We start from the raw sequence: 27642 nt of genomic DNA on the forward strand, positions 1-27642 counted from the left end.
CATCACATTTTGCTCATTCTACTCCTGAATTAGTTTGTTTTTGGCTAAAAGTTTCATTACAAAAAGAATGTAATTCTCTTCATTATAAATGAAAGAAGTAATCTAATTCTTGACAACAACTAGAGTAATCTCTCTCTATTTGACTGTTCACCTGACTACAGATTTCAACTTCAGTTACTCCAGAAGTAAACATGGAAGCATTCTACTGCTTGGTCTCTGTATAGATATAAGGAAACACAGCATGTTAAATCTTGAATGTCTCATTTTGGGGATTTTAACCTTTTAACTACTGTTGTGATTTGTGGAGTTGGTGTTTGTACACTGATTATACTGTATGTGTCATTGAGTGTCTTGGCCTTTTCTTTGAATCTTTTGCAATGTGGAGCTTTTTGAAGAAACATTAAGGATCAGCTGCAAAACGCGATAAGCCACTCAGTAAAGAAGCTGACAGATTCTTTGAAAACAAGCTTTGACATCAGAGAGGTGGCTCACCCCGATAAACTCCTTGTCTCCTTAGAATAGCCGAAGAAGATTTCCCCCCGCATTCTCTTTGCTCTCGCACTACTCGCTAGCATCCTAATCATCCGGCCTGTTGTAAATATACACTGCGTATAAATAGAGGATACTGAGACCTGAGACATTTGGATCCAGTTCCGAGGAGGAAGAGGTTTGTGTTCTGCTGCACTGGGTGGTTTGGTGCAGGGTGTCCATGACTGCGGTCAGGTTTGAGGGGCACTCGTACAAATTTTAGAACCGCTCCTGCCGTCACCGCTGTGCTGCGGGCTCAGTGCAACATTTCATCTGCTTAATGGTGGATTAAAGCATCCTGTGGGCAGATTGATATAGGTCGATGCTATCACTTGTCATTAAAGGGCAGAGGAAGCCCATGGAAACAGGCTGGATATAGAAGCTGGATCAGACCCAAACACCGGGCAAGTCATCCCTGTAGATGGAAATTATAAAAATATTATATGCCTCATTAAATTGAACAGGAAGCATGTATGCATATATCTAGGTCTGTTCTTTAGTAATAAACCTGAAATGGATACAGCAGTTAACTGGGCTTTATTGTGTGTTGAACTGCGAACTGATATATTTCATATGGATATACTTTAGCACCATTAAACATTATACAACCTGCAGTCATTATGTTTAGGTTGAATTAGCAGCAATAACGCCACGACTACACATCTATCAAAAGAACAACTGTGCCAAAAGGAGAAAAGTGGCTTCTTATCCAGAAGTGCGTGCAACAGTGTCGAGGGATTCTTATCTTTTAACACTGTAGCAGCATATGATAATGACAAAAACATCTTGGACAAAGTTATATTATTTTTATTTAATACATTCAAATGACACTCACATTATAGCAGTTAGCATAACTGGAAACTAAAGCAGTACCAAATGGGAAGGAGATGAAACAGCAAAATGCAGCATCTACAAAAAAATGTGCATCCTACATAGATACAAGAATAATAATTTACATCCAAAAGCCCTAATGTTTATATATAATATAGCAATTATTGTAATTCTGTATTTTACATATGCATGCCAAAAATACTGGTCTGTATTGGAAAAGCGCAGTTTTCAAGTCCATATTTCAGGATATCTTTTGATGAGTTAGCATACAGTAGACTACCAGTGCTTGTATTTACAGGAATTTGTGATTTTATGTACATTTTTAAAAAATAATTTTCAAATAGGTTATGAATAATAATGCTGAAAAACTTTTTTCTGTGTCCCATATTGTAAAATTGCAGCAACATTAACATTTAATCTATAAATCCAGCAACCACTTTTAATAAACCTTTCAACACACACAAATTATCTATTAATAAAATGAGTAAAAAGCTGAGCTCAGCTGACATTTAACTTTGAAAATGCTGCTTTGTCCCAAAAAATGTGCTTCCATCATGGAGGTGGCTGTGAACTAGATTCTCGACACAGTGTGAGCAGAAGTGTCCTCTTTCAATGGGGTCACTTGAGTTTTTCGTTGGGTCTGAAAGACAGGGAGAGGAAAAAAAGAGACAGAATGATGAAAACAATGTATCCTGTCCCACAGTCACGTGTCTTGAAATCACCTGCTTTTTCCACTTGTAACTTCTGCTTTGGCCAAGTTTATGTGGCCTTTGACTTGACCTCTGACCTCTGTGGAGAAACATCTGTTTGAGGGAAAGGATAACTGACATAATCCCAGTTCCCATCTATTGATGTGATTTACACTTAACCATCAAGTGCCTACAAAAACAAGTGTAGCACCTGGGGCTAACACTGTGAGGGCTCATCTTTGGATTTATCCTGATATTTTTATTAATAAATACACAATTATCTAGTTGTGTGAATGGGATTTTCCCTATCTTCACTTTTCAACAGCTTTCCACTGATGCCCACTGATGCATCAAGCTTTCACAGTCCTTAAGACCCAAAGTTGTTTTTCAAAGAGGTATTTTTCTCTCACAACTTCCACTTTTAAATTTGACCTGCGTTAATCTGCAGCCAATATAGAAGAGTTTTAAGACCTGAAAAGAGGTGACTCAGGCTCAGGTTGCAGATAAGACTTCACATTGATCCTGGTTTATAAAGTTCTGCTGGGCTGAGCCACAGGGATAGATAGGGATCTGTGGAAACCAGTTAGTCACTGTAGTGAAACATAGCTGCTGAAAGAGCGGGCATTCCAAGAAGGATTTAGCCATTTGGAAGAAAATGCTCAGCTGAATCTCATGTAAATATGTTCCTCTGTTGTTGGTCCTACAAACACAAAATGAACAAATGTATTTCAGCTGAAACAAAGACATATTCAGAGTTTTTAGAGCTATATTTGTTTCTGTATCTTCCCTTATATTTTCATCTAAAGGAGAAAAAAAAACATAGTTTAAAGCTTAAAAAATTAATTCATAAAAAAACAAACAAACCAAACCCCCCTGACATTACAAATCCCTTTTGCGTAATGGCTGATTATGTATTATAGCAGGATAATGTACTCTAGCCAGGAACGCATTTCAGTGTCACATCACCTATCACTGAAGTGAACTTGTAAGTGATTTATTAAATCTCTATTTGACACGACATTGACATGGCAAGGAAAGTGCATGAAACAGAAGTCAGAACAACTGGAGCAATAAAAATGCTTTACACCTGATGGATTGATTACTGCAAGGTGAAGTAATATGAACTGAAATGTACAGGGATGTTGTTCACAGCAAAACAACATAACATGAGGATTTATGGTTTAGCTGTAAATTTTCTGTTTAAAGAATGCCAACAAAATGTTACACATTTTATGAAACAAAACCCTAGATTTATTAAAATGATGCAGTACTTTTCATTTCCGAATTGTCACTGAAGAGTCAGGCTGAGGTTTGTCTGAAGAGATTTACCTGATACATGACTAAATATGGAAAGAGGTAAGTTTCACTGCAGCAACAGTGCTGTCAATCCTGTTAATTTTTGGTGTAATCTGTAAACTTTGAGAGCTTGTTGCTCCATAATATACAAGCTTTATAGCTCAGATATGAAGTGCACATATAAATGTCACTGCATTACTGTAAATTAGAGGAAAGTGAATTTTCTGAAGGAGATGATGTGAAGAACATCCATCCATCCATCCATCCATCCATCCATTCAAAACCTCCAAATGAAGGCACCCAGGAGACGAAACAGAAATAGCATTGGAGACTAGGGGCAATCTTGTTCCCCAAGGAACCCTGTATCTCTGTGAAGTACACGATGTCAGATATGCTTGTTTTGACAGTGCTGACTGAAACAGAGTGTTGGAGAGTTCAAATAAAGTAAGCTTTTATAGCTTATTAGCTGTGTTGTACCATCAGTTTTCATTGGAGCGCTTGTCTTGGAAGATGTCTAGCTCAAAGATATGTTCTCTCCCCTTAACAAGTTCTTATTGAAACAAATAATGTAGAATCTTTAGAGCAAATGCCAGGTGCAGTAAATGTGAAAACAGAAAAAAAGCTTGAGGAGCTGTTGACTGACTGGTAATTGCGTGTTCCTGGCTAGCTAGAATGTAAGCAGTTAACTTGCCAGTAACAGTAGCTCACCAACAAGCCCTGTGAGTCATCAAGCTTCTACTCATTAGTGTTTGGTGCTGTAATATGTGGGATGTTCATCGTGTTCGTTTTTGTTGTTTTGAAATAAATGTTTTACCATTAAGTATGTTCCAACATTAACGTGCATCACATGAAAGGAAAGTGAAGGTTTAACATTTTTCGGGTCTGTCTTTCAGCATCATGTAAGACTCCACCTGAGCTCACTTAAAACTGTGCGTGAATGAGAGACAGAGATGTAATAAAGCCATGGTGTGACTCTGACAGTTTGACACTGCCTGAGGAATGCGAAGCCGATGCCGGAGGCGATACCAGCAGGTGGATGAATGTCCGTCTGTCAGCAGGCCTCCTGATCACAGCAGCTCTGCCAACTGCACAAAGCCAGAGCAGGAATGTTTAAACCAGCCTGGAGAGGACAACAAGAGAGGAAACTGTCCTACAACTGTAGACCTCATGGGGCTGGCATTCTCAAGGAGGTCACTGAAAGAGTCAGCTGCCCTCGGATTTTGGCTTTTTGTCATGAAAGCGGTTGTAGCTACGTGCTGTGTTCATAAATTTAGAAGAACCTTTTTAGCCAGGCTGGCAGTCTGGCTCTAGGGATCAAGTCGAGGTCTCTGCAGACCATGAGTGGACATTTCAGAATCAAAGTGTGGGAACTAAAGCAACCAGTGGGCTTTCTACTGGTCCGAGGATCAGTTTGTTGGTCCTTCATGCTGACACTGAAATATCTAGGTGACTATGGATATTCATGGTTCCCACATCATCTGACTTTTCCTCTAGATTGAACAAAAGGTTCACACTCTTGATTTAGACAAGATTATCATGGCAACTACTGACACTTAGAACAGATATTCAAGTACACAGAACACACTTGGTGAGGATATTTTTTTTTGTCCAGTGCTTTAGCAATATATCTGCAAAACAAATGACATTCCTATTAGTCTTAGCTTTACTTTATGTTTAGTATCAGTTTAGATTTGGATGCCCTCCATCCATTTTCTTCTGCCTGACCAAGATTGGGTGACAGTGGCAGTAGGCTAAGGGCATTCCAGATGTCCCTCTCCCCAGCAATGTTTTTCACTTCTTCCTGGGGGATCCAAAGGCCTTCCAGGCCAGATGAGATCTATAATCCCTCCAGCAAGGTCTGGATCTACCCTGGGATCTCCTACCAGTTGGTCGTCTCCGGAAAACATCTAAACAAGGGTGGCCTGGAGGCACCCTAGTCACATGCAGGAACCACCTCATTGTTTGGGTTGGAGCCTAAGTATTGGCCTCACAGAACCTCTAGCATTGCTGTAGACTCTCAGGGCAAACCCAGATAAGGCAGGATTGAGCTGTACCGTACCTAAGTCCAGTTTCCTCCCCTCTCAACTCCTGCTAACACACTCAAAATAATGTTGCCTGAGCGCCACTATAGCTCACCTGGTTGAGCTGGCGTCCCATGTGCAGGGCTACAATCCCAATGTGGAGGTCCTGAGTTCGATTCCTGCTCATGACCCTTTCCCACATGTCCTCCCCCCATTCTTCTCCCCTACTTTCCTGTCTCTCTCTGACTAAAACTATCCAACAAAGGCCAAAAAAATAACTTTAAAAAAAAAAATAATATTGCCTGATTATGCTTACATCATCCTTACAACACTTGCACCAAATCCAGTTGATACCACTCCTCCAACTATCTTTACAATCGAACACTATTTCATGTTTCTGCTGCTTTGGTTTTGAATGCACAGACAAGGATGGCACTCTGCACACTTTTAGATTTAATAAACGTATGTCTGTTTGATTCTAGATGCTTTTGTGTAACCAGACACAAAAAAAGCATTCAACTTCATTGTGAGACTACAACAATTCTTTAGTGGATTCTCTTGTACTGTGACTGAGTACGCTACACGGTGTTCACATCAGCAAAGTAGACTTTGGATTCAAATGAACTCAAGTGCAGACTGGACTACAATTGTTGAAGCACATTTTGTCTTGTATATTTTAGGCTTCAGTTGAATATCTTAGATTGTTATATATCTAAATGTATAACCAGGTTTATTAACCATCTCACCTGTACAGATACATAAAGTAGAAGTAGAACTCACAACAGGATATAAGTGATTTCTCAGGTCGTTGACCCAACAGTTGTAAACATTTAACCCTCTTCCCAATCAGCAACAAAGACAAGACTTAAAAGTCTGCATACCAAAGATCATGACAAATATTTGACTCACATCAGTAACTAGGCAGATTAGAGGCAACACATTCACAGATCACAAAATGTCAAAGGTATGATTATTCACAATTAACCCTCTGTGACCCCACATCGGAGTAACTATTTCTGTGTTCTTCACTAAAAGTTTTTACCATATTGGCCTCACCTCCCATTTCCTTTGCTGAGAGATGGTAGCATGGTGTAAAGAAGTAAAACACGCACGACTAAATTAAGCCCTGTAAATGTTTTGAGGGTCACCTGCCAAAGCACAAAGCAAGAATCTAGAAAATGTGACACTCTTTGTCGTAAAATTTCTCCTGCGTAAATAGTGAAGGTCAAGGCCTGGCTTACTTAGACATCTCTTAAAATAAAAATAGGTGAGTTGGGGCAAAAGGGAAAGTAGCAGTGAGATGTTAAGAGGCTACCCACTCTTATCTTGCTTTTTGGCATTTCATTTTTGTGTTTTCAGCAGCAGAATATGAACAATCTGGTTGGATTCAGAATGAAAAATATCTTAATACATATTAGAAAGAACAAGATGTATGATGGAGGAACTCTACATTAAAGTGACATTGAGGCCAACAAATAAGCAGTTCTTTGTGTCTCTCTATTTGTTTCCATAAAATACTGTTTACATATTTTTTTTATGCGTCTGGTTTGGACTTCACGTCACTGCAGCAGTTGCACATGCAAATCTCTGCAGAGACTTGCACAGTGACAGGCAAAGAATGTGAACAAGTTGAGTCTGACATTGAGGCCACATTATTCTCCTGCACTGACTGTGTACCCTTTAATTAGGACTGTCTGACCTGTGACCTTTGGAAAGGACTTCAACCCAGAACTTCTGCGGGTCAAAGAGCTGACGCAGGAAGAGGACAAATCCTGTGGTTTTGGTAAAAAGGCCTGACACAGGATGTTAGCAACAACATACAGTATACAGACACAATGCAGGGTGTCGATCTGTTGTACCTGTGTGACAACAATCACACTGAAACGTTTTGCATCAGTTTCAGGTTAAAACGATCAGGTTGACCTCATTTGTCATTGTCTCAGTCTTTTTTTCTTTCACAAAAGCCAACCATTGCCTCATGAGGGGCTCACTTTCAAAACAAACTCACCTAAACTGTTTGGAGCACACCCAGTTTGTCCCCTCACTCCATTTTGTTTGGTGCTTTTGGAGTTTTTTAAATTTGTTGACATGGCTCTAAAGGAAATGGCATCCTCAAAAGTCAAAGGCCAACCACCACTGACATGTTTGTTGTCGTTACATTTCGTCAATAGTCACTCCTATGCCTGGAATGACTAGTAAATGTTTTTACTTAAACATTGGACCTTTAACAAGTGAAACTAAACACTGTTCAACTTGACCTCTGCCACAGGAGGTGCAAGTCGCACCACCAACAGCTTTATTTCTCCCAAGAATTTTCAGGGATTTAACTACAAGTACAACCTTATTTCCATCAAAACTCCCAAAAACATGGTTTCATTTCTTTCAGTTAAAAAGCAAGATTAAGTTAAAGTTTAGATCCAGTGCTAAAAACCCCAAATAGAACCCAGGGCTAATTTTTTACATCAACCTTCTGACAACAAGATTATTTTACTGTGTCTCACCAAGAAAGAGTTTAGAAACTAACCTAACTAACCTTTGGACAAAAACAATCTGTGCTCATGCTAAACTCAGCTAAGTGGCTGCTGGCTTTGGAATCATATTGCCTGTACAGATACAAGAGTGGAAATGATCTTGATATCTAAAGTCTTAATTTTACCAGTGAAACATTCAATTAAACAACGAAGATGTTCAATAAATAGTAAACGGTCTGCACTTATATGACACCTTTTAACATTAGCAGGGTTCTACAAAAAGCTTTACAGTGTGTCTTTAATTCACCTAGTGGTGGCAATGCTGCCATTCAGGGTGCTCAACACAACCCTGAAGTGTTGTTTTGCCATCGGGAGGAACTTAAAAAGCAACGATGGCAAAACAACACTTTAGTGTCTTGCCTCCGCACATGCCAGTCTTAGGCTTAGTGGACAACCCCGTGCCATGCGAGTCCCACAAGAATCAAACACTGGACAACTCAAATCATAACTGGACTTCACTTAAGTAGAAAACATGCACACATAAATGATTTGCTCATGATTAATATATACCAATGCAATATAGTTTAAAAATTGTTATGTTGTTTTATTTTAATTATACTTTCTACAAAAGGAGGGTAAAAACTTTGTTATTTGGAAAAGATATTCTAAAGGCCCTTCCTAAAAAACCTAAAAAGTGAGATGAGTGGTTTGCATTTGTCCAGCACTTTATACCACCTTACCAACTTTTGAACTAAAATGAGAGAACCTTCTAATCGAATTGCACACCTTTATGACTGCCTACTGGTGTGCGTCTGTCAGGATGAGGGTGAACAAAGCTGCATCCTAAAACCCTGATGACAATGAGTCAATCAGTCTCTGTGGAGATGCTTTTCTTTTGTACTGTATAGAATGAGTCATAATGCAATCATTGAATTTTCTTTTAGGACTAGCATCTGGGATCTTGTGTTTCTAAAAGTGATGGTGATCATGAAACTTTAAGTATGGGTCACCATTTGCCTCTTGTTTTGCAGGAATGAAAGCTTACCAAAACAAATGTCAAAAATAAATCAATCTCTCCTAATGCTGAGTGACACTTATCTGTTGTTCTGTCATTTTAATCCAGCACCGGCTTTATGCTGTCCAGCTTCTATCAACACTCGTGTGATTTAACAAGTGCTATCAGAGAACCCCTATTCACTTTAAACTGCAAGTACATGTCTTGCACACTTGTCATCACTGTTGGCGGTACTTTACCTTGTAGGTATGAAGAACGTAAAACCATTCAGCAAACCATTCCTGTAGGAACATGAAAATCCCCTAAATGCTAACATCAAAAAGTGATTACACGCTGCTGTTCACCTCAAAACCTCCTATACTGCAAACACAGTATGAATAATGCTAGTCTAATTGCTGTCTTCGTGACTTTGTAATTTAAAGTTTTCGGTTTCTTGACCAAAACTCCATGGTTTGTGGCAGGAAGTGGAGGGAGGAAGGGGCAGAACCAGCCCCCAGCAGCTGTTTTCTCCTGGTAGTGTTGGGGGAGTGCCGGTCTATGTTTTCCGACAGTCCCTCCCTTCTGTAAAGATGCCCAGGTGTAATGGCCGACCTGCCACTGTGAACCACATCAAACCAAACAAGCAGGAAGCTTCCCCTCACTGTTATTACCGAGATAAAGATCCTGTATTCAGCACAAGCTCCATTGTCTTCCTGCCCACCACAAATCGATGTTTACACGTCTCCCAAGGAAATGATGACTTAGAATCACAAAACACAGATGACCACTAAAAATATATGTGTGTGTTCATATTTTATTCTCTCGAGTACCACTTATGTTCCTCACACACCACAATCAGATCTCGGACTCTCCTCAGCTCCATGACCTGTCTCTGAACCAGCAGCAGCAGCTCTTTCCAATAAGAACCTCTTCAAATAAAACAACCTGCGTCGCACTAACTACTAGCCTCGAATGTCTCGCACGGTAAAACCTCAGTCTGTCACTCTTTCTCTTCTGTCTGTACCCTGGTGGTACAGACAGTTTCCTCCAACATCAGCCATCAAACATGAAAGCTGCGCTCTGACTGGAAAATAACAGTGAAATCCCAGGTCTAATTATGCTGCTTTAGTTTACGACCTGTCAGCTCATATCCATTATCTTCCGCTGTAGCCTTTCAACTCCGGCTTGCTCATCACTTCCCAAACCAGGTGGGAATGAGTCAAGTGTTCACTTTTTCTTTTCTCTGCTGTTTGTCACATTGGGGGTAGTCAGTGTTTTACAACACTTGTTCATTGTAGTCTTATGGGGGACAGGCTCACGTTCATGGGAGTAACACAAGAGTTTTACAGTTCACTAGGGAGAAGATTCAGTCATCTGTACAGCTCGGGCAGTTTCTTTTACATAAAGGAAAAAAAAAACAACAACAAAAACTTATCTAGCTTAGAGAGATTTTAAGATAACTTTTAGACAATGAATTTATATAAACTCATCTACTTTTTCACAGAACACAATCAGAGGGTTGTTAAAGCATAAACGTGACAAACATTTTGAGGGTCTTTCGTTTGGTCAAGTCATTTATAAGGAGGAGTGAGTGTGTGCACCTGAGGCATCGTCATTTCCAGTTGCTTTGAATGAGGGACAAAGAACTAAAAAACATGCCAACAGCGTGTTTGACAGCTTACCAGCAAGTTTTCCACAAATATTATGTTACATGCTGTCAGGTCCAGGTATTATTAGAAACCATAAATCACTGAACAAAAGTTACTGCTTTTGATGTTTTGTTTTTTAAAAAAACTTATTTCAATCACTTGTATGTATGTCATGGTTATTTTGAATGAAATTTTCTACGACAACTTTACTAAAATAAGAATAAAAAAGGGTTGCTGCACAACAATAACACTGCTTTAGGCCATCTTAAAACCCATATGACATGTATTTCCTCAAATAGAAGACTTTTGTCACAGTGCAGCAGTCTAAACTTAAGTCAATGTTACACCGTCAGATATAATATAAATTCAGCAAATTGCATATCGTCTACATTAAAGATGTGTAAGGTAACAGGTGTAACACCGTCTCCAAGAAATGTTTATATAGCACTGTTTTGCTTTCCTAATTAAGTAATGTTGGAAAGCCACACACAATATGACGTATCATATGGCACAGTAAACTAAAGTTTTTGGGGTGTGATGAGATGAATCATTTTTATTGTTAGTTAGTTGTAGGCAAAGGTTTCGGATCGGGTCATCTACAAAATGTCATTTTGTTAGAAGTGCAACTTATTTATTTTTAAGTCTTAAAATAATGCTGATTTTAGAATTGAAGTGTACAGCCAGAAGAGAATGTTGATAGATTAGAGATATGTAAAAGAGGTGCTCATCAAACTGATTGTATTTATACAGTGTTATACAAACAATTTGAGGCATTTTACATTTTTTGATTCCTGTCTCTTAGACAACACCATTAGAGAGGCATCTTATTGGTGATGCAGTATGACAGTGACAGCAAATGTTTAACCAGACATAAACTTCAGTTAAAAAAAAAAAGAACAACAAGGAGCCCCCACAGAGCCCTGATCATCATCATCATCATCAGACTGGGATTATATGAAGAGACAGAAGAGAACAGTGGCAAACTCTTAGAGCAACCTACCTACCTAACACACTACTAAACTGCTCAGGTTTGCCTCAGAGAAGATAACAGGCCATTTTCTAAAAGGTTTTTAAGATATACAGCTTCAAAAACAAAATGGATATTGGCTCATTACATTTTGTACTTGTGGTTTTATTTTTAATATCTTGAAGACACAGTCGCTATATGAACAACTATTTAGAGACATGGAGCTAAAACTGATAAACTACCTTTGCTGAAACAGAGATGTTTGGGATTTCTGAAGCTGGTGTTTTTGTGAGAACGGAGATGATCCGTGACTGCTAACACTGAGCTCCTGAGCGGTTCGCTTCTCAGATGTGAGCTTATCATCAGCTGTTAAGAGCGGCGTGAATTCCTTGGGCCTCGGGCTGCAGCCCTGAGTGTCTCTGAGCTGATAGGAAGAGAAGAGGGTGTGCAGGTGCAGATGTGGGTCTTACATCCTGAAGCACATGATGATTAGACGGAGAGGGCCCGTGTTACTACTCGTGTGAGAAGAATCTCATCCATCAGTGGGAGATAGAGCAGGAAGGATCAGAGGAATGGAGGAATGAAGTCGAGCGTGATTTATAGCTAACAACAAAAAAACAAAAACGAGGAGATTTTGATGGAAAAGAAATGGTTTTGCATCAATAAAGTAGAAGGGAAAGAAAGGTATAGTAAACTATAGATGAGCATGGATTTTTGACTTCCGAAATAGGAGTTTGACAGTCAAATCTAAACTCAGTCTATTTTATGCCTGGTCTTTAGCAGTTTTAGTTGTCCTTACCATGGTCTTGTGATAATGAGACCAAAAGATGCAGTCAGCATCTTGTACAAAAGCTCAAAAATAGACCTTGATTTAATATTTAATGTTGTTTTTTCAAGTAAAATAAAAGCTCTGTTTGAAACAATATACACTGTATGTAAAAATATTGCATCTTACATTAAGACACCTTTTTACATGCAGTTTCCAAAGTGTGTATTTATAAACTACTAGATGTCAGGCCATTAAGGTGATTTATAAGAGCATTTAACAAATTTAGACTTAACAGTTATGACATCTCTATTTTTAATATGCTGTTCAGGACCGGGGTTGCACGGTACCTCTGTGGTTAGCACCATCGCCTCACAGCTAGAAGATCCCTGGTTTGTGTCCCAGTTAGGACACCTGGGATCTGTGGAGTTTGCATGTTCATGTGGTTTCTTTTCACACCCAAAAAACCTGCTGAGGTGAATTGGTGATTCTAAATTGTCCATAGGTGTGAATGTGAGTGTGCTTGTTTGTCTGTCTGTCTGTCTGTCTGTCTGTCTGTGTAGCCCTGTGATAGACTGGCGACCTGTCCAGGTTGTCACCCTGAGTCAGCTGGAATAGGCTCTAGCCCCTCCGTGACCCTTGTGAGGATTAAGCGGTGTATAGATAATGGATGGATGGATGTTTAGGGCAGGAACACAGCACTCCCAGTGGCCATGTGTGGTCTGTTGATTTGCAGCTTGTGGCTGGAGTTTGTCTCTTTAGTAACACCTGAGCTGCAGCTGCAGCAGAACATCAGTCTACTGTAATCTTACCCAGTTTCTGAGGAACAGCACAGCTACAAGGTGGCAATTACATCTCACACCGGACAGTTGAGAGGAACTTCCCAGAAGGTGTTGCTTAACTTCATATCTGTTCAACAGACCAACAAACAAGGGGTTAGCAGTGGTGGCACAAAGATAATCATACTTCATCAACTCAAAAACCATTTGCTTGTTGTTTAAGTAGGAGATTTAAAATCAAGGATAGATTAATAAACTCACACCCAAATATACATTTAACATAGTTTAACTCACAAAGTATAACCTTTGTTTAACTATATGTAATAATGGTTACAGTTATTTTCAAACAGGGATGCAACTAATATCTTCCATTGAAATATTTTGTTACAGCAAATAAAAAGTCACATGTCTAGGCAATGCATAAGGCTGTTTCTAAAAGTCAGACAGATTCAAAATCTTTACACAATACAGACATACATTGAAATGATAAAAGTGGGTTGAAAGAGCTATTAGTCATTGTAATTGCACCTCATATGATGTGATCAAATCTCAAGAAAACATTGTCTGGTGTTGTACAGTGACAGTTTTGTGACTAAAGACTAGTTTTGTAAGATGCCACCTAACTTGGCCTCTGATCTTTGGGATTTGTTTTTGCAGAAATAACATGTAAGACTGTGGATCTTGACCCTCATCACAGGAAAAAAAACTTTTACAGCCAGCTAGGCTTGAAAAAACTAAACTCATCTTTTAGTGTTGCACAAGAAAGTGAATGGCAAGGCATGCACAATATACCTGGAAATTAAGTTCCCTTTTTTGCCCCACAGTTCAAAGGAAAATGTGATGAAAGGACATGCCGCATTAAGTTGGGACTGAGATATGAACACAGGAAAGGAGCTGTCACAATTCATTCTACATAACCCCCATGTAGAGCTACTGTAAGTGGAGGCGCAATCCTCTGTGTCTGACCTGAGTGGGTGAAGACGACGTAATCAGTGTTTGACACTGTAAACTATAAAACTGTGAAAGAATTGTGAAACTGTTGACATTTTAGATGAACTGCAAGTCAGTTATTTAAACATCAACCTGTCTTCTGACTGAGGTCAACATTGTTGCTGTTGTTTTCATTCGTCTCCTTCAGCGACTCCACTGAGGTCTTGCCGGAGACGGCGCCTTCGTCGTCAGTTTTCTCTTCCACGCTGGGCTCCGCAGGTGCAGCAGGACTCTGCTCAACAACATCTGCTTTGGGTTTGTCCTCGGCGCTGTCTGCAGATGGAGCTGGAGCTACAGACTCAGCGCTGGGATCAACAACAGATTTATCAGCCTCAGCTGTGAAGGACAACAAAAGCAAACCACACAGCTTTTTGAGTCATTCTCAAAAACATTAATGCTGTTTTTCTTTTGTTTTCAGTTAGCATAATGAATATAAATGAAAACAACATGTGTGTAAGTAAAAACCACACACAGCCTGAGTCATTTAGGAATATTCTGGTAAGACCTGACATTTATGTCATACCTTACTCAACAGGAACTTAAACTCTTGCACCTCACTAATTGTGTAATATTCCTAAGACATTACCCCATCACTTTAATCTTCAATGACATTGCAGATTTGCTGTTTGGATCAGTGTGTTCTGTAGTCAGCTGACACATAACAACAGCATTTCCACTCATATAGCCTGAAGTGGTTTGTGCTCAGGCGGGGACTTATCTCCAGCGAGGGCGTTTGAGGGGGCCACCATGTTGGTAATGAGGCGGCTGATTACTGACCAGCTCTTAATGAGCCGCAGCCATGCAGCTGTTGGAGGCTGTGGGAAAGTAGGGCGGCCCCGTCATTATCTGACCCAGTTTTAGGCAGAGGGAAAGCGGAGATGAAGGGGAGAGGAAGATGACCGCTGTTTGAGACATAATTCTGCCATGACTAAGATGGCACCTCAGGCATCATTCCAGCCTTCAGAGAAACATCATTTCTGCCTGCTTTATGGCAGAATGCTAGACTCATAGGTGGACTCTTGACCTGACTGTCAGCTTAGAAATTGGTATACCTACACTGGAAATGTGATCTGTCATTATGTGAAAAGTTAATGGTTAAAAAGTGACTTCTACAAAAAGAGTTTAACATCTCTTGAGGCACGGAGGCTGCAACAGCAGGGGAAAGCCAGCGAAGCTCTCTGCAAGGTTAAAAAATCTGCCTCCCAGCACCTCTAGACCTCCGTAATTAACACTTGAGGAACAACTGCTGGGTTCAGTGACTTCCCAGAGGCTTGTTGCCATGACTTTGGTAGAAAAGCAGCAAAATAGTTTCTAGCGAGTGGATGCACTTTTGCTCTTCAAGAACTAGTTACACTATGCAACTCCCTCTGAAGTATCTCAAAACCCATGAGTTGGACTGCCATGAAATTTGGTGCAGATTTCCGCGATGCCAAGAGGCTCGATCACAGTGAGTTTGGTGATTTTTTATCTGGCGCCAACAGTAGGACAATATTTCTAGTTGCACAATATTTTGGTTTATGACTAATTAACTGTACAACTAATCACAATGCCATGAGCCTCAGCTGTAAACTGAGACAATAAACATTTCTCCATTTTCCAAATCTCAGCCACCATCAACATCCACAATCTCACTATGAACTATCACGGAAATTTGCAGACATGCACTCTCACAGAAAGGACGCACGATCGTGTCAAAAAGCCTGTACACGCTTAGCAGGAACATGCCTCAAAGTCTGCAAGTCCATGAGTGTGGAGACTGGAATTGGGTCATTACACCTGGAGATGTTAGCGAGCTAACTTTAGCACTGACCCAATACTGTTGTGTAAATGTTAAGGCATCTGTTGACTTTCCAAAAAATTATCCAACAATCAGTCCTCCATCATTCAGGAATCATACGGATGTGTGGTGAGAACGGGAACATGGTTTGAATTTTTGTATGCTCTGAGCTCCCTTTTTTTTACATCTTTCACAGGAAACAGCCTTCACTTTTTGTGTACAAATAAATAAATGTAATACTCTTTCTTACATCACATCTATGCAGTCATTTTAGCAAAAGAAGACGTGAGAGCGGCAGCTTCAGTCTGCAAAGGCTGTAAAGATGAAGGTTTCTTCTGTTTGGCAATGACTTGTCGGTCACCTGCGTTTTTACAGCACTTAGAGCCCAACACACTGTCACTGTAGTTACATACATAAAAGGGAAGACAATAGACCTGAGGCATAAAAATACAGTTAAATGCATTTAGGCTGATCCTAAATGCAGGAAAAAAGATTAAATGTTTAACTGTTATTTTAACCAATGCCATTTCTTGCCATTTGCAGTGGTTGGTTTCCTGCCTTTCAGTGTGGCTGTGTGAAACAGCTGTGAACACTTTTGACAGATAACATGTTGTACAAAACTAATTTGTTTCCAGCACACATCGATCTTTAGACAAACAAGATGCAACATGTCACTCAGTGAGCTTTATTCCTTTTACTTTGGAGTGGGCCAGGGTAGCTGTTTAACCTGCCTCTAGGCTAATTGCCTACCTCTCTGTGGTTCCATACTTAGAGGTTCAGCATGGCGTGGCTCCACCCACACAAGTGATTTCACTTATTCTGGCTGATCAGACCTCTTCTCAGGTCTGTGGCAGTCTGTACTGACTTTAAGCTTGGGTCAGTAAGAATAACTGAAGACACCTGTGTAGGGAGTTCTATCAGTCGGTGTATCACTGTTTGCATCTACCACACTCCCAAACGAGTGAGTGAACTCATTCCCCACATTGTCCCAGATTCCATTAACTAGAAACATTCTGCTATAGACAATCATGTTCCATGTTTCATCATTCTAAATGTACTATTACGACCTGCATGACATTTTATCGACAACCATTTAATTGGATGTTTTTTTTTTTTTTTTTTACTTAAATCTGAATACTTACATATGCAACTTAATGAATATGTTCTTAAGTTCCAGTTTTAACTCAGTTTCAATGCTTCCTTATTGGCAACATCTCTCTACAAATAGGGATTTAAACAAATTACCCTGCCAAACAAAGGAAAAGAGCAATAAAAGACAGAAGTTAACTAACCGCTGATTATGTTTGTCTCCATCACATTACTGTCTTTCTATGTTAAACAAGCTGTGTTGGACTACAGGCAGCTTGCAAATATCACTTCATGAAGTGTATGATATTGTCATTGTTTCAGGTTTTGGCTTGCTGATTCTGGAATCACTTTCATCATGTGTCAGTGTCTGTTTTGTCCTGCCTTTGTTTTTTTCCCCCACCAGTTTTCTGTGTCATCCCTAGTCTTTGTGCCACTGTTTCTCAGTATTTGTAGTTTAAGCTTTGCTGTCTCCAGTGTGCCTGCCAAGATTTTTGTAATCTTGCATCAGTTTAAAGGTCCCATGTACAGGATTCAGGCGTCTCTATTGAGAGAGGTGGAATATAATATTCATAACTATGTTTTCAATGTTGCACAGTCACCTGAACATAAGAATCATGTTTTTGCCAGCTTATCACAGAGTCAGCCATGTTGCACCAAGTTTCTACAGTAGGTCAGAATGAATACATCAAACACAAGTTCTAGAGATGGCCTTTCACATTTTTTAGGAAGCAGAGGGTGAGATGAGGGGTATTCTGTTGGTTGAAATTGACAACTTAACCACTAGATGCCACTAAATCCTTAGTCTGACTCAGTGGATGTTGACTGCGGGGAGAAGGCTTCCAGAGGTTGCATATTTTATGTAGCTTTCTATTCTCTCTCTGCTATCTACGTGTTACCATTTTCAAAATCTGCTTAACTACAGGAACAAACAATGTCGAACTCTGAGCCTGTATGCTGAAAATATCAAGTTTTGACAAAAGTTTGGATCATGTAATGAAGCAGTGTTACTATCTATTTGTTTTTTTTGTTAATTTATTTATTTATTTTGTTGATAATTTTGTTAAATTTGTTAATTGCTTGCCTCTCTACATGCACATGTTCCACCACTGTCATTGCACAATGTCCTTAGCCCTACGCAAAGCAAGTGTGATTGGTTTAAAGAAATACAAACACACCAGAATGTTGTTTTCCCCAATAGCAGGAAGTAATACGATGCAACCAGACCATTCTACACATTCTAGTGCTATAGAGCAGTCTGGCTATGCAACACTACACTGGATCTTTAAGTATGTAAAATTTGCGTCTTCTTTTTTTGTTTGTTTTGTTTTTCCTCTTCTGTACGCCATTTAGCAACTGGTAAAAATATTACATGTTTGCAATTATGCAAAAATGACAAATTGAACTTATTAATTTGGCTTCCATTTCCATCAAGTAGTGGACTCGAGTACTGCAGGCCATGTTCAAGCAGCCCAAACAGCATTTGACTCATCTTTAAACTGAACTCTTTACCAATAGTTACATTTTCCATTACCTCATACTAGCTATATAGTTTTGTTCTAAGTTCCTTTAGTCATTGGTTTGCACAATCATGTTTGTTTTCCAGTGACACCTTGACGCTTATCTCATTCTGTGTTTTTCAGATGTTTGTTAGTGACAAACATCCAAGTAGCTTCCACTTTTAAAGCAGAAACTCTTTGCAGTGAGATTAAAGAAAAGATATTTCATGTTTGAGCTGCTCACTGAACCACAGTCCCAATAAATATATAGATATACATATTATTTCACCAAATTAGTTTGTAGTCTGTGTAAAGCAGAATTGAGGTGATTTTCTGTCTCTTGATCATAGACATTTATAGAAGATTAGGTTTGGGGGAAATTCTTGTCACGGAGGTTTTATAATCCCAAATTTTCAAGCAGATTAGCAATCATTAGTAGAAAACCCAGATGTATAATTAAAAATATGGCTGTCTAATTGCTGTGTTTGCTGTGAAGTCTCCTGAAGACAAAGTTTCATTATTTCTCTCCCATGAGAGGAAGAGACCCATTTGAAAGGTGGTTGTTTTTCAAAGCAGCCATCAGCGCTGTCCATTTAAACAAAGTGTGGCTCAAGGCAGAGAGGCATGCCCAGACATGATCGCACCTTTACCTTTTAACTTGGTGACACCTCGGAGTAGAACAGGAGCACTTCATACAGTCACAGTTGACACATGAAAATGTCAAAATGATAAAAAGAAGCAATAATGTATTTTACTTGTTCTGAATGTCTAACGAAGACATGACATAAACTATACAACTTAGAAAAGAACAAATGCCCTTGATTTCACAAATATTTTGGTTTCTACAATTTAGAACTTTGAAACTTGCTTTCTGACTTGTAAATTAAAACAAAGGCCTTTTTTAAACATCTGAATTTAAATGACATGAACAACGCTTCTCTTTGGCCAGACGGCAGCTTGTTTAGCAACTCCTGTTGGAGACTTTAGGTGTCAGGTGTGGTTATGACAAACTTCATTTATTAAGTTGGCTTCCATTTCCATCAGGTGGTGGACTTGAGTACTGCAGGTGATGTTTTACAAAGTTTTTTTTCTCTCTTCGAACTAGGGAACTGTCTGTCGATTGCGTGTACAGTTTCCACCACAGACATTTCAAAATGTTTGCTGGAAGTTCTTATGTATCACAAGTTCTTAATGCAGGTTGTTTTTCAAGACTTGTGTGAGTCAGACTGCTGTGCTTAATGTCAAATTTGCCCTTAAAAAAGTACCCCACAATATTGGTGTGGACAGTCAATTCCTAAAAATGTAGTGGTTTCATATTTCACAATTTTGTGTATTATACAATAAAAATCTAACATTCTCATTTTTATTAAGTCATTAAATCAAAGCCTGTGGTCACTTAAAACTGTGTTTTGGTTAATATTCTCATATTTACAGCATGTCAGTGTGGTGCATTATGTAGAATTTGTAAAGTGCTGTCACAAACTGTACTTCCCTTTATTCTGTTTAACTGATCTTAAGAAAGAGGAAGGGACATAACACACCATCAGCCCACAACTCACACTGACTTCATTTGATAAACGTAAAAGTCTCACTCCTGTTGCTCCAGATAAAACAGATACAACACAAAAGATAAATTAAATCTCATAAGTCATATTTTTGTTGTTACCTTTCTGCTCCTCTGGTTCTTCAGGTTTTGCTTCGGCTTCTTGAGGCTCTTTTTCTGTCGTTTCTATACTTTCAAAAGTTTGTAGGCCTGAAAAAGGATTAGGAAATATTATATTGTGAAAAAAACAGCACCACCTGTTTCAAATATTGGAATACATTTTGCTAAGGTCGGATATTGTCTGTACAGTTAGTTGTTGATCTAGCTGATTGTGTTGAACCGACCGTTTTGAGGGACAGATTCAAGAGGCAGCTCAGGGTCCATAGTGCTGAGAGGGATGTTGGCTTCATCTGGCCTGGAAGTGAAATCAACAGAGTAGCGCTGTGGGAAGATTCATAACACACAGAGAGGACCACACGTTAAATCCATTATTGTTCAGTTTTGTTTTTTTTAGCAAATCATTAAACTAGTGGATATGTGACACTTTCTCCACTTTTATGTCTGTATGCAACCAGCAACAACCAGCAGCCAGATGTTTCAATTCAGCATAAAGACTGAAACTGAGGAAACGACAAGCCTGTCCAAAGGTGCAGAACAGTCTGCCTACTATCACCCAAAGCCCACTAACTAACACGTGCATCCTTTGCTAAGAAATACACAGCAAATCCTAATTTCACGTAGGTTCATTCAGCTCAGTAACATAAATTCCCCTGCTGCCTTAGAAATGTGAGCTAACTGCACTTCCGTTGTTCAGTTTGTGTAAAGTCATCTTATGAGTCACGAAAGTGCAAAACTAGTTGAGTTAAACTGACTGAACTTCAATAAATTTTGACACAGGTTAAAGACACTTTTCCTTTATATTTACTAAGTTCAAACGCTTTCTTCATCATTTAGCATTGTGATCTTACGCTCTGCTAAAGCCATGCTTGACCAAAGTCAGTGCAAAGACTGTTACCAGCTACAGCAAGATAAATAATAAGTTGATGCATAAACACTGAATTTAAGACTAAGCTTTGTCATGGATTATTATGAACAAAACAACCATAACTTAATTTAACATGTATTGAAGATACACTGTATGTCTCCACCATTTCTGTTTTCTCAAACTGCAAACTACAAGTCTTTGGGGAGTTTTAACTCTCTTTTGCAGTCTGCTGAGTCTGCTAACTTTGTTTCTTATAGACTTCACTTATTGAGTTCAGTGAATCCGCAACTCTTTATCCATTCATCTCATTGTTTTAAGTCACAACGACCCAAGTTATCAGAACTCCTGTTTTTAAGTTTTAAAGTAGCCAGAAATATAAACAAGACATTTTAAGTTAAAAATAAATAGGAATGACCAAAACTGATACATTTAATGATTGATGTTGATTTGACTAAATTACTTCAACATGTTTTACAGTGCAGTCTATTGTTAAAACAGAACTTTCTGGGCTTGGATTTTGGCTGAATAAACAAGATATAATGTGTGAATTAGTTGGCTTATTTTTTCATCTTTGGGTTGAATTGGCAGTTCGTCCCTGCTTGCAGTCTTTATACTAAACTCTGCTAAGCTTCAATTTAGCAACCAGCGAATAATAAGCAAATCCTTCCCAGCATCCCAACATGCTGAACTATTGTTTGTTGGGCAGTGGAATCAAAGGGATACTGTACTTACTCTTCCTCTCTTCTGGGCCACATAACAAGCAACTCCAAATGCCAGAGCTACAATGATGATGATGATAAGGATGATGAAGCCTGACAGAGGAAACGCAGTTCGTGTTCACAAAGAGGAAGACGTTCATCATCATAAATGTCTTTGTGGCTATGCTCCAGTCAAAAATGTAAATTTACTGAATATGTCTAAACTTACAGTACAGTTACAACCTCAAAAACAATTTGTGGTTGGATATGATTTTAGACGTGTTGGAGGACATCAAAACTCACCAATGCTGTCACCTGCTCCTCCAGATGTTGGCTTCGCTGTGGTGCCTGCAAGAAACGAGGAGAAGTAATACCAAACAAGTCCAATCGACTGTCAAGTAAAAACCGGCCAATCATTTGTCATAAAATATCTGTCCATTCATAATATAATCAGTCACTACTAGATTGCCAAGGCTGCTCCATCTTGACTTGATGATCGGTACATATTTAACGGGTTTAAAGCAGCTTTTCACTTGGGGGCAGCAGAACAAGTTGAAAGCAAAACAGTGACATATCAACAATGATGATTTGTGGACTAACCAGTTGGAAACCAGTTTCATCCAGCAGACTTAGAGCAAAATTAATTTTCAGTTGTGTTTCTGGGAACCTGATCTCTCATTGGTCCTGAGGGAAATATTTGACTCTAAATGCTCCACTGTGGTCACCTCATAGCCCGTCATATCATCGGAGGGGTTTCATGGAGCGTTTACACTATAAGCAGCTGCATGACAAGGCTGCAAGCTGCATCCTCTGTAAAATAGGAGAGCTGTAAAGTTGGATGATGATCTTTTATGCAATTGTCACAACTGCTGCAATCAACTATCTAACAAATACCAAATCTGAATGTGGCTGATGCTAAATTTAATTTGAAATGTTTCACTGACACTTCTTCCAACTGAAATTGTACATAGAGAGTATCTGAATGTTCAGTAATGCAGAAAAGCAGTCCCAGCTTACTCTTGGGGTTGGTGGTAGCTTCTGTGGTTGTTCCAGGATCGTTGGGTTTTGGTGTGATCGAACCTGAATGAGAAAAGCATGTTATTTTACAAAACACAAACATCAACAATCATCAAAACATTGAAGAGATGATGATAGATTGACCAGCTATCCGGTTAAAAATCCCTGATAGATCTATTTCAGGGTAATTCAACACTTAAGAAGGTTTAGGCTACAAAGGTAAGAGCTCTCACTTTTGCCCTTTGTGGTCAAAGGCGTCCTGTCGGTGTTGGGGGTGTTCATGCTGCTGGTGGAACTTAGGGTACTCATGGTGTTGGTGACGCTGATGGGACTGCTTGTACCGGTGTTACTGGTGGTACTGGTGGTACTGGTGGTACTGGGGGTGCTGCTGGTCATTAGGGTGGTGGAGGGTGGTTCTGGTCCAGCAGTAATAGACTTTTCACCCAGTGTTGGCACCTGTGCCATGACAGACACCACAACCAAACCTGCACAAAAAGAGAAAACTTTCTAAAAAAGTGAACACAAAATTTTACCAAAGTTGGAGTAAGAAGAAACTTGGCAACTTGGATTTTTTTTAAAAAAAAACCCTTTTGTTATCATTAACTTAATTTAGCAAACTGGTCTGTGGAATTTTTATGCATTTTTTTCTGTGTTTGTTTAGCACCCTGCAAATGGTCCTCACCCCACATGCATGCCACCCACTGTATCAGCAAAATGCATCATTATTTATAATTTTGTTAATATAAGCGAACGTAAAACTGGCAGGATTCCAAAATAGAAGAAAATGCATGCATGTAAGAGCTGGAAATTGTAAGTGATAATCAATATATTACTATGGAACAGCTCAAGGTAGAAAAAATATTTACTTATATCTTATATCTATATCTTTTGCACAGACGTATGATGAAAAAAGTAACTATAATGCAGCATATTTACAGGTAAAGTAATTTCCTCCCCAATTTTAACAATCTCTATTGAACAACATGAATAAAACAATCAGTGAAAGCACCACATCAGGGTATATAAGTGAAGTAATGTTACTGTAATTCTAAAATGCTCAATTGACAGATTTAAATTTGCACTGTATCATCCACCTATATGACTCACAGAAGCGCTGCAAACTGTAAACCTCACCAGGAACGGTTCATGTAATTACTGCATGGTGAGGTGTGGCCCTGCTCGCCTGATGATTTTTTTGATGATTTCAATGTTTCAGGTACATTTTATAACTGTACATAGCTATCACATAAGATATCAGTAATAGTAGTTTATCAAATTAAGTGTTAATATTGATCCCCCCCCCCAACAAATTTTAACACTTAAATAGCTGTAAAACATAAATAAATAACTACTGTCAGACAAACAGGTGCAATGCGTAAAATATAAATAAACATCCAAATAGTCTTACCCAGGAAAAAGAAGGAAATCAATGGCATGATGAATATGATTGCAGCAACAGCTGGTGGTAAAAGCAGCAACGTCTAGCTATAGAAATGATTATAATATATAACAATTATATATACTATATTATAATATATTATTAAAGCCCTCCAGCCAAAGGTGTTGCTTTCATCTGCTGCTTTTCTTCTTCAATGCATCAGAGCATTTCCTGCTGTGGAAGGAACCACAAAAGAGGATCAACAGTTCTGGCCACATCTTCAGAGAACAATGTTGCTCAAACAACCTTTAGAGGAAACCGCTGTTACGTTGCCTCAGACACTCCTCTCTCTGCAGAAAAACGTATAGTTACTGACAAAACTCTGAGGTAATCTGAAGTTATTGAATTTAGTGAACAATATGGCATGTTTGTGCCAAAATACTCAATTCTTTGTGTTTAAAGGATTCATTTGTCATTATGCTTCCTCTAAACAACACACAATAAAGGAACAATTATCTCTCGTATGTCTTGTTCTTCAGAAACTAAGACTGTTGCAAAAAAATGCTACAAACAGTACATTTGTCCGTTGATGTCAGTTCTATTTTATGCTCACCAGATGTCGCTGTGACTAAGGAGAAACACTCCAGAGGCTGCCTTTTTTTCTTGGTGTGTGTAAAAGAAATGAAAGGGGGGGGTGAGCTGCAAAGTGCATAAATCATATATGTAAGTTCGTCTTTAGTTTGTTAAAGGTGATAAATATCACTTGAAGAAATAGGACATTCTGGTATGTTTGTGGTGTGATCTGAGAACGATGCTTGATGCTAGTGAGATGCAATAACTGGTCAATGAATTTATTAGTAAGTAGGAAACATGTTTATAGTTGATTCATTTTATAATTGATCAAGCAAAATACCAAACTCTGACTGCTGCAGCTTTTCTTTGTCAGATGTGAATGTTCTTGAGTCTGGAGCTGTTGATACAGTGAAAGTAGACATTTAAATACAACTCGTTGGGCCCTGGGAAATCATAACCATGTGTGTTGCTATCTTCTGACATTTTAAAGACCAGATGATTCAGTGATTTAGTAAGGAACTAATCAGCACAATGCCGCTAATGAAAGTAATCTTTAGTTGCTGTGCTGCTGCTGCTTTTTTGGATGTTTATAAGTGCGTGTGTGCCGCTGTACAAGTGTGTCAGCATGACTTGTCTTGTGCGGTTGGAACTGTTGTGAGAGCGTATGTGTGCTCAGCATTGTAGGTTCATCTATTACTGTTTATTTCCTCATGCCAGTGGTAATCAGCAGCAGGATTAGTGTTAACTGCCACCCAGTCGCTGGCAGGCTCCACGTGGGCCACTGCAGGCCCCTCCTGCCCACCGGGCCCCGGCTCGGCCTGCCCGGGACGAGGAGCTGGGAGTCCGCTAATCCCGAAGAGAGACCCACGTCTGGCTTCCTCTCCGGGGCCACCTATCGCCACATCACAGTCTGGGCAACAGCATCAGGCCCAGTGGATGAGCTAATCACTGAGAGGAGAGGAGAGGAGAGGAGAGGAGAGGAGAGGAGAAGGAGAGGAGAGGAGAAGGAGAGGAGAGGGTGTGTTTCTCTGTGTATGTGTGTGAGAGAGAGACACAGAGAGGGGAGAGAGCCGGACCACCCACCCGGAGGATTCAGAGGCACAGGATTCACAGCCCATTCTGTTGACCTGCCACACCGCCCCAGCTCTGGGCAAGGCCCTCCCCAATTGTTCCGCCTGCTAACATGAGGAGGGGGGTTAGACAAGGGGGGATGGGGGGGTGGATGAGCAGTAAACAGTGGGCTGAGCTTCTCTCCTTCAGCGCACAAAGGGGCTGAATTGTGTCGGACTGGAGCACTTTTTAGAGTGGCCCTGCCATGGGGCCTGAATGAAACATCTGTGGAGGCTGAGCCCGAGGGAGAAAATGCTATTTTGCTGTTCAACCACACTGACAACCTGTTTTCTCTTTCTTTACCCCTGCTCCCTCCCTCCCTCCCTCCCTCCCACACACCCACACACACACACACACACACACACACACACACACACACACACACACACACACACACACACACACACACACCACCGCCACCTCCCCTCACTGTTATTTCTCCCTTGGCCTTGTAAAACTATTCATACTGTATACTCACATTTGCCAAGCAAGTAACAGAGAAGTAACAGTAAATGAGAGAGAGTGAGAGGTGGCTTAAAGGTTTGTTTGAGGATACAGTCCAATGGAAAAACGATTTTTATCTAGCGTTCCCATATGCTGATGAACCCGCACATGACTTTTTGCAGGTAATTTGATTTGAATTTGCTTTATTTCAAGGAGAAAACCCCCTCACATTCAAATCCTCTTGGTACATGAAAAACAAACAATGCCAAGAAAACATAAACGGTAGTTACAGACTGTAGATCCAGTTTGCTGCGGTTAGAATTCCATTTTTTTTAATCAAACCTGTCCAAATTTGACATTGCTTATAGTAAAAATATTGAGTCTTGATAAGCTATATGGAAAAATATTTGCATGTAGCCTCAATCAGGGAAACATTTTGCATGAAAGCTTGGAAAAGCATGCATGGAAAAACTAACAAACACTTGGTCTGTGAACTGTGATGTGTTGGAAAATTGCATGATCTTGACCTACTTAACTTCAAGGTAATGATGTCGCCACAGATCTTTAAGCAATGATGCCAACAAATCCTACAGGTGTTACAAACGGGAATTATCCTTTAACTTTTGGGTGTGAACTTGCAGGCTGCAAACAGCTGACACACACACACACACACACACACACACAGATAAATACAGTGAATATGGTAACATACTGAGGGTATCTGAATCCACAGAGATTGAGCCCATCCATCCATCAACATCACCTCTGTATCCCCCTATCTCCTCCTCCCTCAGGGAAGGAACCCCCACACCGAGCCCACTTTCCCCACAGTCCAGCTCCACCGTGTGCAGCTCAAAGAGAGAGACCACTGAGACATTTCAGTTTAATTGAAGGGGAAACAAAGATCGCTGCTTACTTCCTGGTCACCCATTTTCTTTAATCAATTTCCTCTCTTTGGTCCTATATCATCTGTAATTACTTTCCCTTTTCCCGCCCCTTTGTGGGTTCCTCCTGGAGCGAGGGTCCACACACACACACACACACACACACACACACACACACACACACACACACACTTATTGCTAACCCCCTACCGTAAGCAGGCAATACCTTCGGCATCAATACTCGTTGCCCCCCTTTGGCTCCTCCAGTCTGAACAATGAAGAAGGCCCACTGGCTCCAGAACCCCACCAAGCAACCCCTGACCCTGCCCACCTACTCTACTAAACCCCAGTGAACACACACACACACACACCCACACACACACACGCAGGTTCATGTGGTATGTACTTTTATATTGGAGGCCTAGACATTGTCACACATGCACACACAACTCACACGAGCCTGCAGTGAATGGGGGGAGGGAGAGCAGGAGGGGAGATGACGGGGAGGGGGGGTTTGGGCCACTTTAAATACCAGCTCAGCTTGTAATCACTGGAGTTTGAACTTAGAAGACTTCTTATGCTAAGAGGTCAAGAAGCCAGAGCACTCATTCGCTTCTCTCTTCCTTCCCCGCTGCCCTCTGTCAGTCACTTCTCTGTGATCTGATCC

General features: G+C 39.9%; 1 protein-coding gene across 1 annotated transcript; it reads right to left on the bottom strand.

Annotated features, from left to right (window-relative positions):
- Window positions 1-1319: 1319 nt before the first annotated feature.
- LOC103372900 (cell wall protein DAN4) lies at window positions 1320-24223 on the bottom strand. Its single transcript, XM_008302677.1, has 10 exons — window positions 23995-24223; window positions 22820-23071; window positions 22587-22649; window positions 21873-21917; window positions 21604-21683; window positions 20231-20327; window positions 20010-20096; window positions 14075-14317; window positions 13025-13121; window positions 1320-1999 (listed from the first exon to the last, which is right to left on the bottom strand). Exons 1-9 carry the CDS (start codon window positions 24020-24022, stop codon window positions 13069-13071), a joined length of 948 nt encoding a protein of 315 aa, XP_008300899.1. The 5' UTR covers window positions 24023-24223; the 3' UTR covers window positions 1320-1999; window positions 13025-13068.
- Between the last annotated feature and the right edge of the window lie 3419 nt (window positions 24224-27642).

This window comes from Stegastes partitus, unplaced genomic scaffold (genome assembly GCF_000690725.1).
Source record: "Stegastes partitus isolate 25-593 unplaced genomic scaffold, Stegastes_partitus-1.0.2 Scaffold37, whole genome shotgun sequence".
NCBI classification, from domain to species: domain Eukaryota; kingdom Metazoa; phylum Chordata; class Actinopteri; family Pomacentridae; genus Stegastes; species Stegastes partitus.

What these genes read in the sequence shown, in the direction of transcription:
- LOC103372900 (XM_008302677.1), bottom strand. Translation starts at nt 24,022, where the DNA reads ATGCCATTGATTTCCTTCTTTTTCCTGG. An exon ending in AGCTACCACCAACCCCAAGA is followed by an intron (nt 21,918 to 22,586) that starts GTAAGCTGGGAC and finishes CGTTTCTTGCAG; the next exon opens with GCACCACAGCGAAGCCAACA. An exon ending in TGGCCCAGAAGAGAGGAAGA is followed by an intron (nt 20,328 to 21,603) that starts GTAAGTACAGTA and finishes ATCTTCCCACAG; the next exon opens with CGCTACTCTGTTGATTTCAC.